This window comes from Miscanthus floridulus, chromosome 11 (assembly GCF_019320115.1).
Source record: "Miscanthus floridulus cultivar M001 chromosome 11, ASM1932011v1, whole genome shotgun sequence".
NCBI classification, from domain to species: Eukaryota; Viridiplantae; Streptophyta; class Magnoliopsida; order Poales; family Poaceae; genus Miscanthus; species Miscanthus floridulus.
In genome coordinates, this window is record NC_089590.1 from 95045604 (window position 1) to 95059642 (window position 14039).

The 14039-nt window shown below is 43.1% G+C and overlaps 1 protein-coding gene and 1 pseudogene across 1 annotated transcript; one reads left to right on the forward strand and one right to left on the reverse strand.

The window, feature by feature from the left end:
- Positions 1-1281: 1281 nt before the first annotated feature.
- On the forward strand, positions 1282-7128 carry LOC136492680 (uncharacterized). The gene is made up of 6 exons (XM_066488675.1): positions 1282-1412; positions 1500-1588; positions 1698-1914; positions 5655-5747; positions 6045-6132; positions 6611-7128. Exons 1-6 carry the CDS (start codon positions 1315-1317, stop codon positions 6887-6889), a joined length of 864 nt encoding a protein of 287 aa, XP_066344772.1. The 5' UTR covers positions 1282-1314; the 3' UTR covers positions 6890-7128.
- Positions 2498-4837, reverse strand: LOC136492679 (uncharacterized; annotated as a pseudogene).
- Positions 7129-14039: the final 6911 nt, after the last annotated feature.

Below are 14039 nucleotides of genomic sequence, written 5' to 3' on the forward strand. Positions count from 1 at the left end.
TTATGAGAGAAAAACATTGTTCGTTCGCTGAAAAGTACTGTTGAAGTAGTGTTGCAGAACATTGCCAATGTATATTAAGTGTGTAGAAAAAACTATGTATACCAAAAAAATCATAATGTCTTATATTTGAATAAAATGGAGGAAGAATAGAGGGAGTACTATATAGTGGATGAAATAGATAAAAAAACCCAAAAAAACTAAAAGAGGTGATGAAATTGAGTTTTAGGTTACTCTGGCTTTGTTACAATACTATTGTAGTTTTAGAGACGGAGCCAAAAGGCGTTCTTTCAATCCAAGCCTTTTGTGAGTTTTTTTTTCATGGAATAGATACAATCCTCATGTCCACAAATACATGTAGGGTTATCATGCCACTAAAACAACAATTAGTCATAAATGTCAGCATAGCATCAAGTCAAAACTTAAACTCGGCTAAGTTCCATTGAAAGATTCTTAGTTACAAGGTTTAACATGATATTTATAATTCGCAAAGAAAGCATAAGGATGCTAGGATCTTGACCTGATTCAAAAGCAAATTTGAAACACGAACTAGAAAGGAGAAAGCGAACATTGGCATAGGTGGTTAACCGTAATGGTTCCACCCTGCTCACTAGTAACCAGGGACCAAAAGCCCTATGTTTAGCGTTACATGTGTCTGATATTTTTTTCAGTCAATATTCGATAGTGAGAAATGTAGCGACTTTAACAATATTAACATATACAGATCCAATATGTCTAGGCGTACATAAGTGTATATTGAGTGCACCATATGCTCCGGACAATATTACAAAAGAAATAAACAAAAATACAAGACTTGTTCCTACCATATTGCAAGTTTCATTGGCTACTTTTGTTTTTCAAATCCAAATTATACTAGCACTCTTAAGCACGTTCAATTGCCATGGGCCTTTTTATCCCTTAGACTGGTCATCTTTTGGACAAAATAAACAAAACGAGCTACAACCTTAAAGGGCCGAACTGTAAAGGCGTCTTAGTATTTTTATAATGTAACTTTTCAAATTTTAATCAAATTTATAGAAAATATTCCTATAAGAAGAGTAAACGCTCAACAAAGATATATTAGCTTGATGTTATAGTTGTTGGCGTATTTTCTATAAATATATAGTTAAAATTACATATAAAACAAGACACATTTTGCAACACAATTTGAGTACTCAAATGGTTACTCTCGTTTTCTTAATCTTCAACACAAGTTTCCCAAGAGTAAAACGAGCTACAACCTTAAAGGGCCGAACTGTAAAAGTGGCAAAGAAAACTGCTGCAGTGGTGCTGCCGTCACGCTACTAGCCGCTTGGAATGTCGGCCATGGCGGCGGGCCGCCGCCTCCTCCATCTTCTGCCGGGGCTGGAGCTATGCCTGCGGTCCCGTGCGCTTACCCTCCTCTCCCCGTCGCGGTACCTCTCTACCCTGACCCCACGCCGCCGCCCAACTCCTACTGATTTCTCTGCCCCCAAATTCACAAACTTTCGCTTCTTTTGCAGGGCAGATGGGATGGCTCGTTGCTGGCGCGAGCCTCCGCGCCGGAAGCTTGTGACCTGCCGGCAAGGTGCTTTCGAAGAGGGGAATGCAGGTGAGGCGTTTATGATGCTACAGAAGTGGTCTTCAATTTGGTGCTCTCTAGACCATTTTGGTTTAATTTAGCTGATTTGGTTGTTGGCTTCTTGCCGCTTGCCGGGCAGCGAGGGATAAGGCTGTGCCGATTCCAGATGAATTGCTCGGCCATTGCAAGGATGCCAATGGCAGGGCCCTAGACCTAGAGCCCATTGGAAAGAACTCTGCCAAAGAGTCTGTGCATTTTTCTTTCGAAGAGGAGGAGAGTGACGACGTGGTGTGCGAAATTAGCGAAAGCTTGGTGCGAGATGTGGAGAAGGCTGCAATTGAATTGCTTGCTGCCAGGTGAGAACCGATGAATGATTCCCACCTATAGATGCTTATGGGATTTTCCTGAAACTCTGTCGGTAGCAACATGTTTGTACTGAATGTTTTTGTTCTATTTCACTCTATAGTATGAACTGGGTATCGAGCATAAATGAACAGTCTGCTGATCACACAAACAAATGCACTTGTCTGAAGTCTTAACCAGGGGCGGAGCCAGGATTTGAGAATAGTGGGGGCAATGAACAAAGCAAAGTAGAACTGATAGCCATGCCATATGGTTTTAATCATATATAATAGTAGCATGTTTCACAAGTCTTAACCAAAACAAAATTACATTTCTATCAACTTAAATTTAGCTCTACGACTAGCAGCAAGATCATAGGCTTCAATAATTTCATCGGTACTAATTGATGCAGCCAATTCCTTCTCAATATAAATTACCAAACAATCTCGCAAAAATCCATCTCCCATTGTACATCTAAGACGTGTCTTCGCAAGTTTCATAGCTGAAAAGCATCTTTCGGTGGTTGCAGTTGATACTGGAAGAGTTAATACTAATCTTAACAACCTGTCCACCATAGGATAAGATGAATATTTACCTGTTTTAAATAGTCCACCTGTTAGATCAGCAAGTGTTGATAATTCGTTTAGTTCTAGATGGTTGCATACATCAATTTGAAAATGTGGCAGCTGACTCTCCAATTGAGCTCTTTCTTGACTGGAGAAATCTGCAGGATAATATTTTTCCACCAGAGTGCATATATTTGCTATGTTAAATGTGTCCAGCCTAGGATCCAAAGAAGCACAAAGGGACAAAAGCTCCGTCGCTTGAGAACTGAATCGATCTTCTAACTCTGCTAGTTGTTGATCAATTGCAACATTAAACAAATCTACTTTGTAATGGTGAAAGGCTGTGGTGTTGTCATTCTTGTTTTGAGATTTAGTCACATCAACATACCCACAGATGGGAAGACATGGATTAATTGATGAAGTACAGTTTATAAAAGAATAAATAATTTGGGGGAAAAACATACTTCTTACTGAGATCCGGAATATCAATCTCGTGCTTTCCACAAAACAGTTTGATCTCCTCAAGAAGAGGTTCCCAGCCACTATTTCGCAACTCACCAAGCAACAATTTTGTGGTAGAAACAGAATCCACCGCATTTAAGATATCAATGTTCTTCTTTTGGAGTGTCTGACACAACACATCTGTGATCTTCATAATCTTTTCCATTAGAAGTAGAATAAACACAAAATCAAATGTGACAATGATTCATAAGGCACCACTGGCATCTCCGCGAGAATACTTTGAAACTGAACAATCATTAGCAATGCTGCGTAGGACTGAAATTGTGGCACCAAACATTTTCTTTAAGCTTAGAATAGACCTGTAGTGGGAACTCCATCTCGTGTCCCCTGGCCTTTGTAGGGAGGATGTCTGATTTGCCCCTTGCCCTGTGTCAAGCTCGCCCAATTCAATTTCACGGGAAATTTCCTTGGCTTGATTTGCTAGCAACTCATCGTTGCGCTTAGGAGAAGCACTAACAACATTTATGATGAAATTTGCATGCCGAAAAAAATTGTGTGCCTCATGTACCTCCCTTGATGCTGCTACAAGGGCTAACTGAAGTTGATGAGCCATGCAATGAATATAATATGCATACGGGCACTCATTGAAAATTAGAGCTTTCAATCCATTCCACTCCCCTCGCATATTACTGGCCCCATCGTAACCTTGTCCTCTTATATCTTGTATACTTAGGCCATTAGCTGAGAGGACAGCACAAATTGACTCTTTAAGGGTCAAAGCAGTAGTATCATTAACATGGATTAGGTCAAGGAAACGCTCCTTTATAAATCCTTCCTTGTTAACAAATCGGAGGACTATTGCCATTTGCTCTTTTTTGGACTCATCTCGAGCTTCATCAACCATTATGCAAAACTTGCTACTCCCAATTTCTTCTCTAATTGATTTCTGCACTTTTCGAGCAAATATGCTAAGAATTTCCTTTTGGACATCAGGTGAAGTGTATTTTGCATTTTTGGGAGCCTTTTCTAGCACAACCTCATTAACCTCCTTGTTATACAAAGCCAAAAGCTTGAGCATTTCAAGAAAATTACCCCTATTTAAGGAACTTACAGATTCATCATGGCCTCTAAAGGGGCATCCTTGAAATGTCAACCACCTAAGCATATAGACAAAACAAGTTAAAATTAAATACTCCAGCACATATAACTCTAGTTGCAAAAATAAAAAAGAGACTTGTTAATTTTTTCTTATTACCTAATGCAAACAATAGTAGCCGCAAGCCTTAGTCGTCCTGTTGCAAGCGTTCTCTCTTTTTGTTTAAGAATCACATTGTCAATTTGAGCCATTGAGTTCTTAAGATTAGTAAAACACCCAACTGAATAATTATGAGCTGAGCTAGCATCCCCCATGTGTTTTAGAAAAGAACATTCATTTCCATCATTTACTTTCTTCCAGTTCTGAAACCCCTTGACTATGAATGCATCTGGTCCTGATTTCCCAATTGGCTTCTTGGAAAATAAAAAACATGGCAGACAGTAAGCACGATTTGTGTGAGGTGAATATTCTAGCCAAGGAAATTGCTTGAACCAACTGCTCTGAAATGGACGACGATGAGCTAATTCACTGAGTGGGTACTTTGTCAATATTGGTTGATATGGCCCCTCTGAAATATAAAATCTTCAAGCTTCGTCTTGTTGATCAGCTGGCAGTTCCAATATTTGAACACGTTTACCAGGATCTCTCTCAAATCTAGTAGCAACAATTGGTTCGTGCTCAGGCTCGGCAACCTCGGCTTCCATTGGCTCAACGGGAGCACTACTCTGATTATTAGGATTCTCTACATGATCATTAGGAGTTTCCCCTTCCACATTAGGAGCATCCCCTTCCACGTTACCTTGGCAGCCTCGGCTTCTAATGGATTCAATACAATTAGCAGTTGAACCAACCGGCTTGAAAAAACTATGAAGAGTCTCTTCTTCATATTATCTAAGATCAAAAAGGGGAAATTTAGATAAGGATTATTGATTAGATAAGATGAGAAGGGAGTAGCACCTTACCTCCTGTGCGATGCGGAGTCAATATTATCTGATCTAATTAATCGGCAGGTCAGCAGCGGCATTGCGGCAGTCTCCAAGTCTGAGCGAGTGGATAGAGCAGGCAGCAGAGCCGCAGAGGTGAGAGGCGTGGAGGTGGAACTGTGGAGCGCGAAGCCAAAAATCGAAGAAGATGAACAGATGAGTCGCGAGGAGTCAGCGAGACACCGAGACAAGCAGGCCACAGCGACATTTGGCATTCAGTTCGTGAGAGCTGAACAGACGGAGATGGCTAAAGGCCTAAAGCTAAATGGGCTGTATACGTACGTAAGTGGCCAACTGGGCGTTTGGGCCTCAAACACAGTCATTGCTTGGGCTAAATTAGGAGGGGCTAAGTAACTATTTAATACATATATTTACTATATAATAGAGGGACTAGTACAGCATTGGGGGCTGCCAGCCCCCCCTCCTTCCGCCACTGGTCTGAACCAAGTGAATGTTTTTCTTGTTGCTGCCAGCGAAATCCACGGATTTTCTCAATTTCTGACATGATGGCTTTGTCTTAGCATCCATAGTCTAATGGAATTTTGTGTGCTATGCATTCAGGCCATTGGATTTTACTTGTTTTTGGCCTAATCTTGTTGTCACTGTTGAGAATGAACACTGAAATATGCCTTGTTTGTCCTGAGCAGAGCTTTCACTGTTTCTGAGCTTAGGAAGAAACTACGAAGTAAGAAGTATCCTTTTGATACAATTGATGCTGTGATCGCTAATTTCAAGTCAAGGTAAGACTGGTTTCTTTTTGCTTATGGTCACACTATTAAAATTACAACTCTTCATTTACGGAATAGAGGTGGTAGAACTATCATTGTCAATTTTTACAACCCGTGTAGCGTAAGCCCCCAAATTTTGTAGAGGGCATTTGTATTTTGTATTTCCAGATTTTTAGTGTTAGATCTAACCAATACCTGTTGCTGATATAACAAGGCATTAGACATTAATATTTAGTTCTAAGAACATCACTCGTTTTGCTATGCCTGTGCTCATATTATTTTTAATGTCTTTGAATTTTACTTCTGAAGGGGTTTGTTGAATGATGGTTTTTATGCTGAATCATTTTCGCGATCCCGGTGGCTATCATCAACATGGGGTCCAAGGCGAATAAAACAGGTCAGTGTTTTCTCTCTCCTCTCCCTTGCTGTTGTTCTGAATGAACTGTTGGCACATGTGGCCCTCCTTTATTACAAAAAACCGTTTCATGTTCTGTGACTGTGGGTGGTGAATTCCCCTGAGTTGTCTCCATAAATCTCCATATCTAAAGTCTGTCCAAAGAGGTGAAAGAAAAGTTACTTTGCAAAGGAACTTTATATTCTTATGCCTTCCAATTTCATGTTCTGTGAATGGTGAATTCCCCTGAGCTGTCTCCAGAAATTCCTAGTGTAAGATTTGATAATGTCCATATCTAAAGTTCGCCCAATGAGGTAAAAGAAAAGTTACTTTGCAAAGGAACTTTATATTCTCATTCCTTCGGATAGTATATTTGTGATGCCTGATTTTGCTCGTTGTTATTTGATTCTGTGCTTTGCATCTCCCTGTTAAATTCATAAATAAAATATTTTGTAATTGACATCACCTGCTCTCAAATTAGGCACTTCGCCAAAAGGGTGTGCCAGAGGCAGAAGTAGATCAGGCAACAAGAAGAGTGTTCCAGGATGGTCACGGCCTTGGAAAAGAGGCAGCGTTTGGCATATCCGAAGCTTCCATGGATCATCTGTTTGCTCAGGCATCCAAACAGTGGCAGCGTGGGCAAAGCTTGACCCTGGAGAATCGCCGTGCGCGCATTGTGAGGTGGCTTCAGTACCGGGGCTTCAACTGGGCTGTGACCAATTCCATTATCAGGAGGCTGGAGGCTCAACGCCCACCCTGACTCTTCTGCTTTGCAAGTTAGTTTGGTATATGTTTTTTTGCTGATTAAATGTTCAGTCAACAGCGGGACAAGAATACAAGACCTATTGCTTGGACATCCTAATTCAGATATTCCAGTTTGGAAAATACGAATGTGAAATCTGACTAGATGAATAGTGATGAACACCTTAAGTTCAAACTGAGAAGTTCAGGCGGGCGCCTCTGCCTCACCTTCTGTTCTTTTGGTCAGTTTTTTATTGATGGAAACTGTGAAATGAAGTATGGACCATGTGATGATCAGAGAACACAGGGAACAAGTTCATACACACCGAGGCATTGGCAAACGATGAGAATCATAAATAAATTAAAAAAAAAAGATATATAATAGTACTATGGTATGTTAATTAACATTTTTGTATGCAAAATGCACTGGTAACATCATTATTTTAAAACAGATAGAACAAAAAGGTTTCAGTAGCGTTAAGTATCACCAGCTCTATTCGATGCTTGTTGATAACTCACTGTACCCGACGACACAAAAGGAGGAATAGAGGACATCAGGACAGTGTTCAGTTGTTCACTGCTGCCGCAACGAATCATTTCGCGCCATCGCCTCTCATGCGTCGGCCGTGCTGGGACCGTCTGATGGGCTCGAGGCGCTTGGCGCGTCCGCGGGAGCACTGGCCGGGCTGGGCGCCGACGCCGACCCGCTTGGCGCCTCCGAGCTCGACGTGGAGGGGCTCGAGGCGCTGTCGGCGGCGTCGGCGAAGGGCGCCACGGCCGCGGCGGCGAGGAGGATGACGACGAGCGCGAGAGCACGGGCCATGGCAAGGTTGGTGTGTTGCTAGTGCCTGTGACTACTGTGAGCTCTGACGTTTGTGTGCTCGTGCGTTCTTGCTGCTGGGCGGTGGTGACGGGGAGAGGCGATTCCTGGTGGGGGTTTTATACGCGGGGCTGGTAGCTATTTTCGGTTGGCGCATTGGGAGGAATCGCTTTGCGCTGGCATGTCGCGAGCTGTGGCACGTCGCGGTACATGAGGGCCTGGCCGTTTTTAGACATCGGCCGATGGATGCGACATGTGGCGAGTTTTTCATAGGCTTGTTCCGTTCATGCTTGGGGAGTATGTGCGTTATGCGAGGCTGCGAGCGAAAAGTTCACTGGGGAACACTATTCGGAGCTGCCATGGATGATGGATCACTTGTTTGCTTAGACGTCTAGGCGTCTAGCAGTGGCCGGAGGCAAAGCCGCCCTCGATTGATTTCAGGAACTGCAGTCACAGTCAGTTTAAGCCCCTTTAGGGCCTTAAGATGTACAGAAATCAATTTATTTTCAGTAAAGCTAGCGCTCAGACGTCCTGCCCCAGACCTGCGTTCGGAAGCAGCTCCCGTACCCAGTGCCCGCATAGCATCTCACGCACCCCCATCCCGTTCCCATCCAGCGCAAGTGTCCGAAACCACACCCCGCGCCAATCCCGTGCCCGCACGGCGGAACCGCGCCCACGCTCGCATGGCGAAACTGCGCCCAGCACCCATCCCACGCTCGCATGGCGAAACTGCGACCCCGTGCCCACCTGCCCTGCTTGCGGAGGTGTCTGCCAACATTAGGCACCAGCACGCTAACCACGGCGGTGCTCTCAGCTGCAATAGTAGGCGGACGGATCTACTTTTGAAACATTCAGATGAAACATTTACAACATTAGTCTGAGACAAATGAAACATTTGAAACATGCGTGTAAAGCTATTTGCAACATGTGCAACGCCAAGATCTACTTTTGAAATATTCAGATGAAACATTTGAAACAAACGTCTGAAACACATGAAACAATTGAAACATAGGCTTATAACATGCGTATATTGTCATTGCAACATATGCAACATCTCAGGTCGACTTTTACAACATCAAGATAAAACACTTAAACAAAAGTTTGAAACACAACGTACGAACGCGCGGCCACGGCCTACCTGTGTGGAGAACTGCAGAACCTGCGGCGACCTTCTCCTGGTGGGGGCGGGGTGGTGGCGGTGCAGTGCACGCCATGGCCGTGATGGGAGAGGTGCATGGGGGCGGGATGAGGGACGTCCGCACAGCGTGGCGCGAGATTGGGATGGGCGCGACCTTGGGATGGGGTGCGGCAGGGGATGGCTGCGGCGGGCGAGGCAGAGCAGAGGCGTGTTAAGGACACGGCGAGCAGATGGCGCGTGGACGCGTCCGCCGTAGCGGACGGCGTGGTGAAAGCAGCCGCGATGGCTGGGGAGTGGGGAATATTCTGGACGACGCGCGGACTGAATTGGGGAGCGGAACCAGTTGAACACTTGAGAGGCCGCAGGATATTGATGTTGGGCCTCGATGGCTGCTCAGGCCAAGAACGGGGCGTCTGAACGGAGATGCTTGGACGGACGCCCTGATAGTAGCATTATTGATAGAAAAAATGCAGAAAACAGGGAAAAAATCCTGCATTTGAGCCTTTATGTTTTGGTCTCTCTCTCGCCTTTTTTGCTGCAGACATCCTCTCATCCCTTTATAGCGAATTATTGGGTCTGCTCGCTGAGTTCATTCAAAGTTCATCTAACTAAACTAATCAAGACACAAAAGCAACTGAAATACGATACAAATCCGCTAGTTAGTTGACACAATAGAACCCACCCATTGATGTCACCAGCTGCATCCCTACCTGTAAACCCTTTATGTTGCTTTCTAGGTTTGTTTGTTTGGATCATGTGAAATAGCGTAAGAGCGCTTTGGTACCTGTTTCTGGGAGTGGAAAAAAATCAACAAATTTCTCACTTTCTGTTGTCATGGAATTGGGTATGGGCCCCTTTTTTTAAAGAAAACAAACTTATGGCGAAAACAGAATAGAAAAAAAAAGGTTCATCTGGAACTGTTGTGTGAATCACCTGGCCACGACCAATACCATTGTCAGAACCTGGAGGCTCACAGCCTCCCTAATATTCCGCTTCGCAAATTGGTACTATGTCATTTTTATTTCAGGTTTAGTCGATCGGCTTTGTAGTAACAATATATCTAGCTTATGATGAACATGGCTGTTCCACACTGGGACAAGGTTGTTGCTTTGATATCCCAACTCAAGGTCTGCCTACTATGCATTAATTAAGAAGGAAAGAAACAGCACAAAGACTCAAACTGCATCTGTAAACAAAAAAAGCTCAGGAGAAACAAACAAAAAAGCAGACGGGTTACATAAGCAGATTAAGAGAAGTGTAGAGAACAACTACTCAGCAAGTTCTGAAATAAACCCTGCTGGCTTTGATCTCTTCATTGATCTTTTCCATTACTTGAGTGACGATTGAATGTTTTTCAAGGTTACAAATGCTTACATTCCTTTCGTTCCAAATCCCCCACCAGAAATTTAGTAGGAGGCCAACGTTTTACTTCACATATTTTGATTGGTACCACACTTAAAAACAAATACTTCAAAGTTTGGTTGGCAAATTATACAAGAAGTTATAGTACGCATTGGCCATCACAAGGTAGGGACCGGCCCCAATTGTGGTCATTCTCACGTGAGCTATGGCACCGCTGTGTACAAGTGGGATGGGGATTCGAGTGTTTTCTCGACCTGCGTGAGAAGATCCTTCTTCTTAAGCAAAAATATCCGAGGGTTGTCTTATCCTACCCTTCACAGGTCAATTTTTTTTTTAACAGCAGGTAATTGCAGCAAAGCTATGACAGAAAACACATTTTACTCCACAAGGGTGAAGAATCCAACATACAAAAAGCAGAGTACATTATATTGATAAAATAATCAATCACAATACAAGAAATAGAACTCCAGTCGCATTATCGATTGGTAACTGATACACATTTTATCATTGCTCCAAACGTAAGGAAGAATAACAAAAGACCGACAACGTTTATTACTGCCACAATGGATCATTTCAAAACTCCATGTCTGTCTGTGTGCCTTCGCCTCTTAGGCATCGGCAGTGATAGGTCCGGCGGATGGGCTGGAGGCGCTTGGAGAGTTCGCGGGAGCATCGGACGGGCTGGACGCTGCCACCGACCCACTTGGCCCCTCTGAGCTCGATGACGGGGAGCTTGAGGTGCTAGAGGCTGCCTCGAGGACTGATGGTGCCACGGCCATGGCGGTGAGGAGGATCACGATGAGTGCGAGAGCACGAGCCATTTTCGCGTGAGCTAGCGCTGCCTTTGTTGGGGTGCTAGTTGCTGTGTTGTTTGTGCGTTGGTTGCTGCTGCGAGGAACTCTCGTAGTTTTAACATGGGATGAGGGCTATTTTGGGTGGCAAGCTTAGAGCTGCATTGCGTTGGCGTAACTTGGGCTACGGCACGTATCATAATGCTTTGCCCAATGAGAACTTGGCCATTTTTAGATATTGACGCAGGTGAATGCGACTAGTGGCGGTTCTCATTTTTTGGTTGTTGAATGACACTAGCATAGTCACACTCTTTCTCCTTTATTTTTGGTTCTCTTTTGTGTGTTTCTTTTGGTCAGGATCGGATCTATACCAAGTTTGGCAAATTAGAGATTTCAATAATTGTTTGATTTCAGTTGCCAGTCTAAGCACAAATGATGTTACTATCGTGAAAACTGAGAAACTTATACAGTGACACCAACTCACCTTCTATGAAGTTTAAGTCTATACAAAAACATCTTGTATTAGTAGCCAGATTAGTGAACCAAATACATGTCAAGATGGTTGATAATATTAGGAACAGACATAAATTCAGACCATGAGCTAGGCACTCAAAAGTCTACAATATAAAGAGTATGGTTTCAGCTAAATACGATAAATAACATGCTACCAGTAGGAGGTTTGAGAATTGAGATAAAGTAGATCCCGGAACACGATTCAAGCTAAAATTTGATTCCATAATTGTGTTGCCATATTAAGGGAGTGTTTGGTTCCTCCTTCTAAACTTTAGTCACTGTCCCATCGGATGTTTGGACATATGTATGGAGTATTAAATATAGACTGATTACGAAACTAATTGCCCAGTTTACGACTAATTTATGAGGCGAATCTTTTAAGCCTAATTAGTCCATGATTTGACAATGCGGTGCTACAGTAAACATGCGCTAATGATGGATTAATTAGGCTTAATAAATTTATCTCGTGGAGTACTGACGGATTATGTAATTTATTTTTTTATTAGTATCCAAATACCCCATACAATAACCTCGTGTGACACCTCCTAAATTTTAGTCACCGGATCCAGACACCCCCTAAGTACCTAGTCTCACATTGGTACATCAACTTTTGAAAAGTTCCTTCTAAAAACAAGTCTCAAACATGAAAACAGGACATCGGTGTTTGACGCGCCCAAACAATACCTACTAGCTGTTACAAAGCAAAACCTGTAATGCAACAACCAAAATGATAAAAAAGACAATAACATAAAGTGCATTGACAACATTGTTCGTCAAAATTTAGAACATAGAAATAAGTTCCAACAGAGATTACCACTGAAATAAGTTCCACTTGATTGTCTTTGCACGTGTCAGTGGCAGTGCTAGGCCCGTTGAAAGGACTGAATAGCCCTAAGAGGTAGTTGAATTGAGTCTGAAAAATAAATGTAAACAAATCTTAGCCTACAAATATACAGTATTTGCTACTTCACCTCCCCTTGATGTTTAAACCCTAGAACTAAAAGGGTCACACTAAGATCTAGTCCTTAGGCTCATCGTACCAAACGTGTCCTTAGTCACAGGCGCACTACGACTATTATCCTTAGGAGAAAAGATGAAATCTATGATCTAAGAGGACACTAACATGCAAGGATTTTGGATCTCAGTCAAATATGGCTTGCACACAAAAGCACACAGAAGTACTAAGCCAACTCTAGTCACCCCTTTGCATGGTGAGGTTCTAGCAATAAAAAGATTATACTAAGTTTGAGTCCTTAATTAGTGCCATCAAGCTAAACATGTCCTTAGCAAACATTGACATGAAAATAGTGCAAGAAAAAAGGAGGCAAATAGATAACCAGATTTTTACCGTGGTATTGGTTGCCAAAACACAACCTTGCAACATGTTTGAGCTCCACCGAGATATGTTCTCCGTCACAAGTATCTTTCGGACACGGAGTTGGCTTGTCACACATACTATTACCAACAAAGGAAAGTGTCATGAGTCACTAAAGCTCAGCACCACCCCGACTTTTATGGTCACCTTGACGTCGTTTGCGCTATGAATGAACGAAGAGGGCTCCTCATCCCCTCCACACCATGTAGCCGTGTCGCCCGTCCATAACATGATCGGAGGGTCGATGATACCGGAAAATAACCAAGGGTCTGTTTGTTTGGCTGAACCAGGTTGGCCCATCCGGATGAGTAGAGCCTGGGCATTTCCAGACAGGCTAGAACGGTACAACTTCTTTTGTTTGGCGAACTTGTATTTGTTGGTCCTGGCTTTGTGCAGATGTTGTTTGTTTGCCAAGTGTTGCGGGCCCAACAAATTAGCCACTCCCACCAACCAACCACGCCCGTGATGGACAAGTGCGTGCGCTAGAGCGAGCCGCGTCTGGTAGAAACAAATTTTCCCCGGGCCAGGCTCCATGTTGCTTTAAGCTGTGCTGACCGGGCTCGGTTGGACGTCCAGGCAAACAAACAAAGTCTCTTGTAGCTCAGGAGCCTGGCCCAACCCTCCGTATAGGCAATCAAACAGAGCCCAAGTACTGCATCTCAAGGATAACTACGGCCACTAAGACTGCCTAGATGCTCCCATACCTAAATAACAACTTCTCTATATCTTGTTCAGCACTTTGGAGAGCCAACTTTGCTCTCTATCTTTAGCTAGTGAAAACTAGGAACAGAGGATGGAAATAATTTGGAGATCTAGTTTGAAGCTGTTGAAGGAGATTTTTTTTTACCAAAATTTCCGTTCCTATCAAAGTATCAATACTGCATTCTATCAAGGGGAGTGTTAAGAACCAATGTCTATTTCTATCAATACTAGATTTGACAAGGGGAGTGTTTAAGAAACAATCAGATTAGAGTGAGTAATCTCATCTCACGGATAAGTAAGACAGATTAGTAACTAAGCATTAAAAGTAATTGTCTGTTTAATCGTATATGCATAAATATGCAAGATCGATCAATGGAAAACATAATTCATTCATTTCTTGTTGTCAGTTCTCTTTCCGTTCAAACACCGATATGTGCACACCACACACTCTGTGCAGCCTTCACAGCA

Coding starts and splice junctions, on each gene's coding strand:
- LOC136492680 (XM_066488675.1), top strand. CDS start 1,315: ATGTCGGCCATGGCGGCGGGCCGCCGCCTCCTCCATCTTCTGCCGGGG. Junction 1,413..1,499: donor ACCCTCCTCTCCCCGTCGCG/GTACCTCTCTAC, acceptor CTTCTTTTGCAG/GGCAGATGGGATGGCTCGTT. Junction 6,133..6,610: donor GTCCAAGGCGAATAAAACAG/GTCAGTGTTTTC, acceptor CTCTCAAATTAG/GCACTTCGCCAAAAGGGTGT.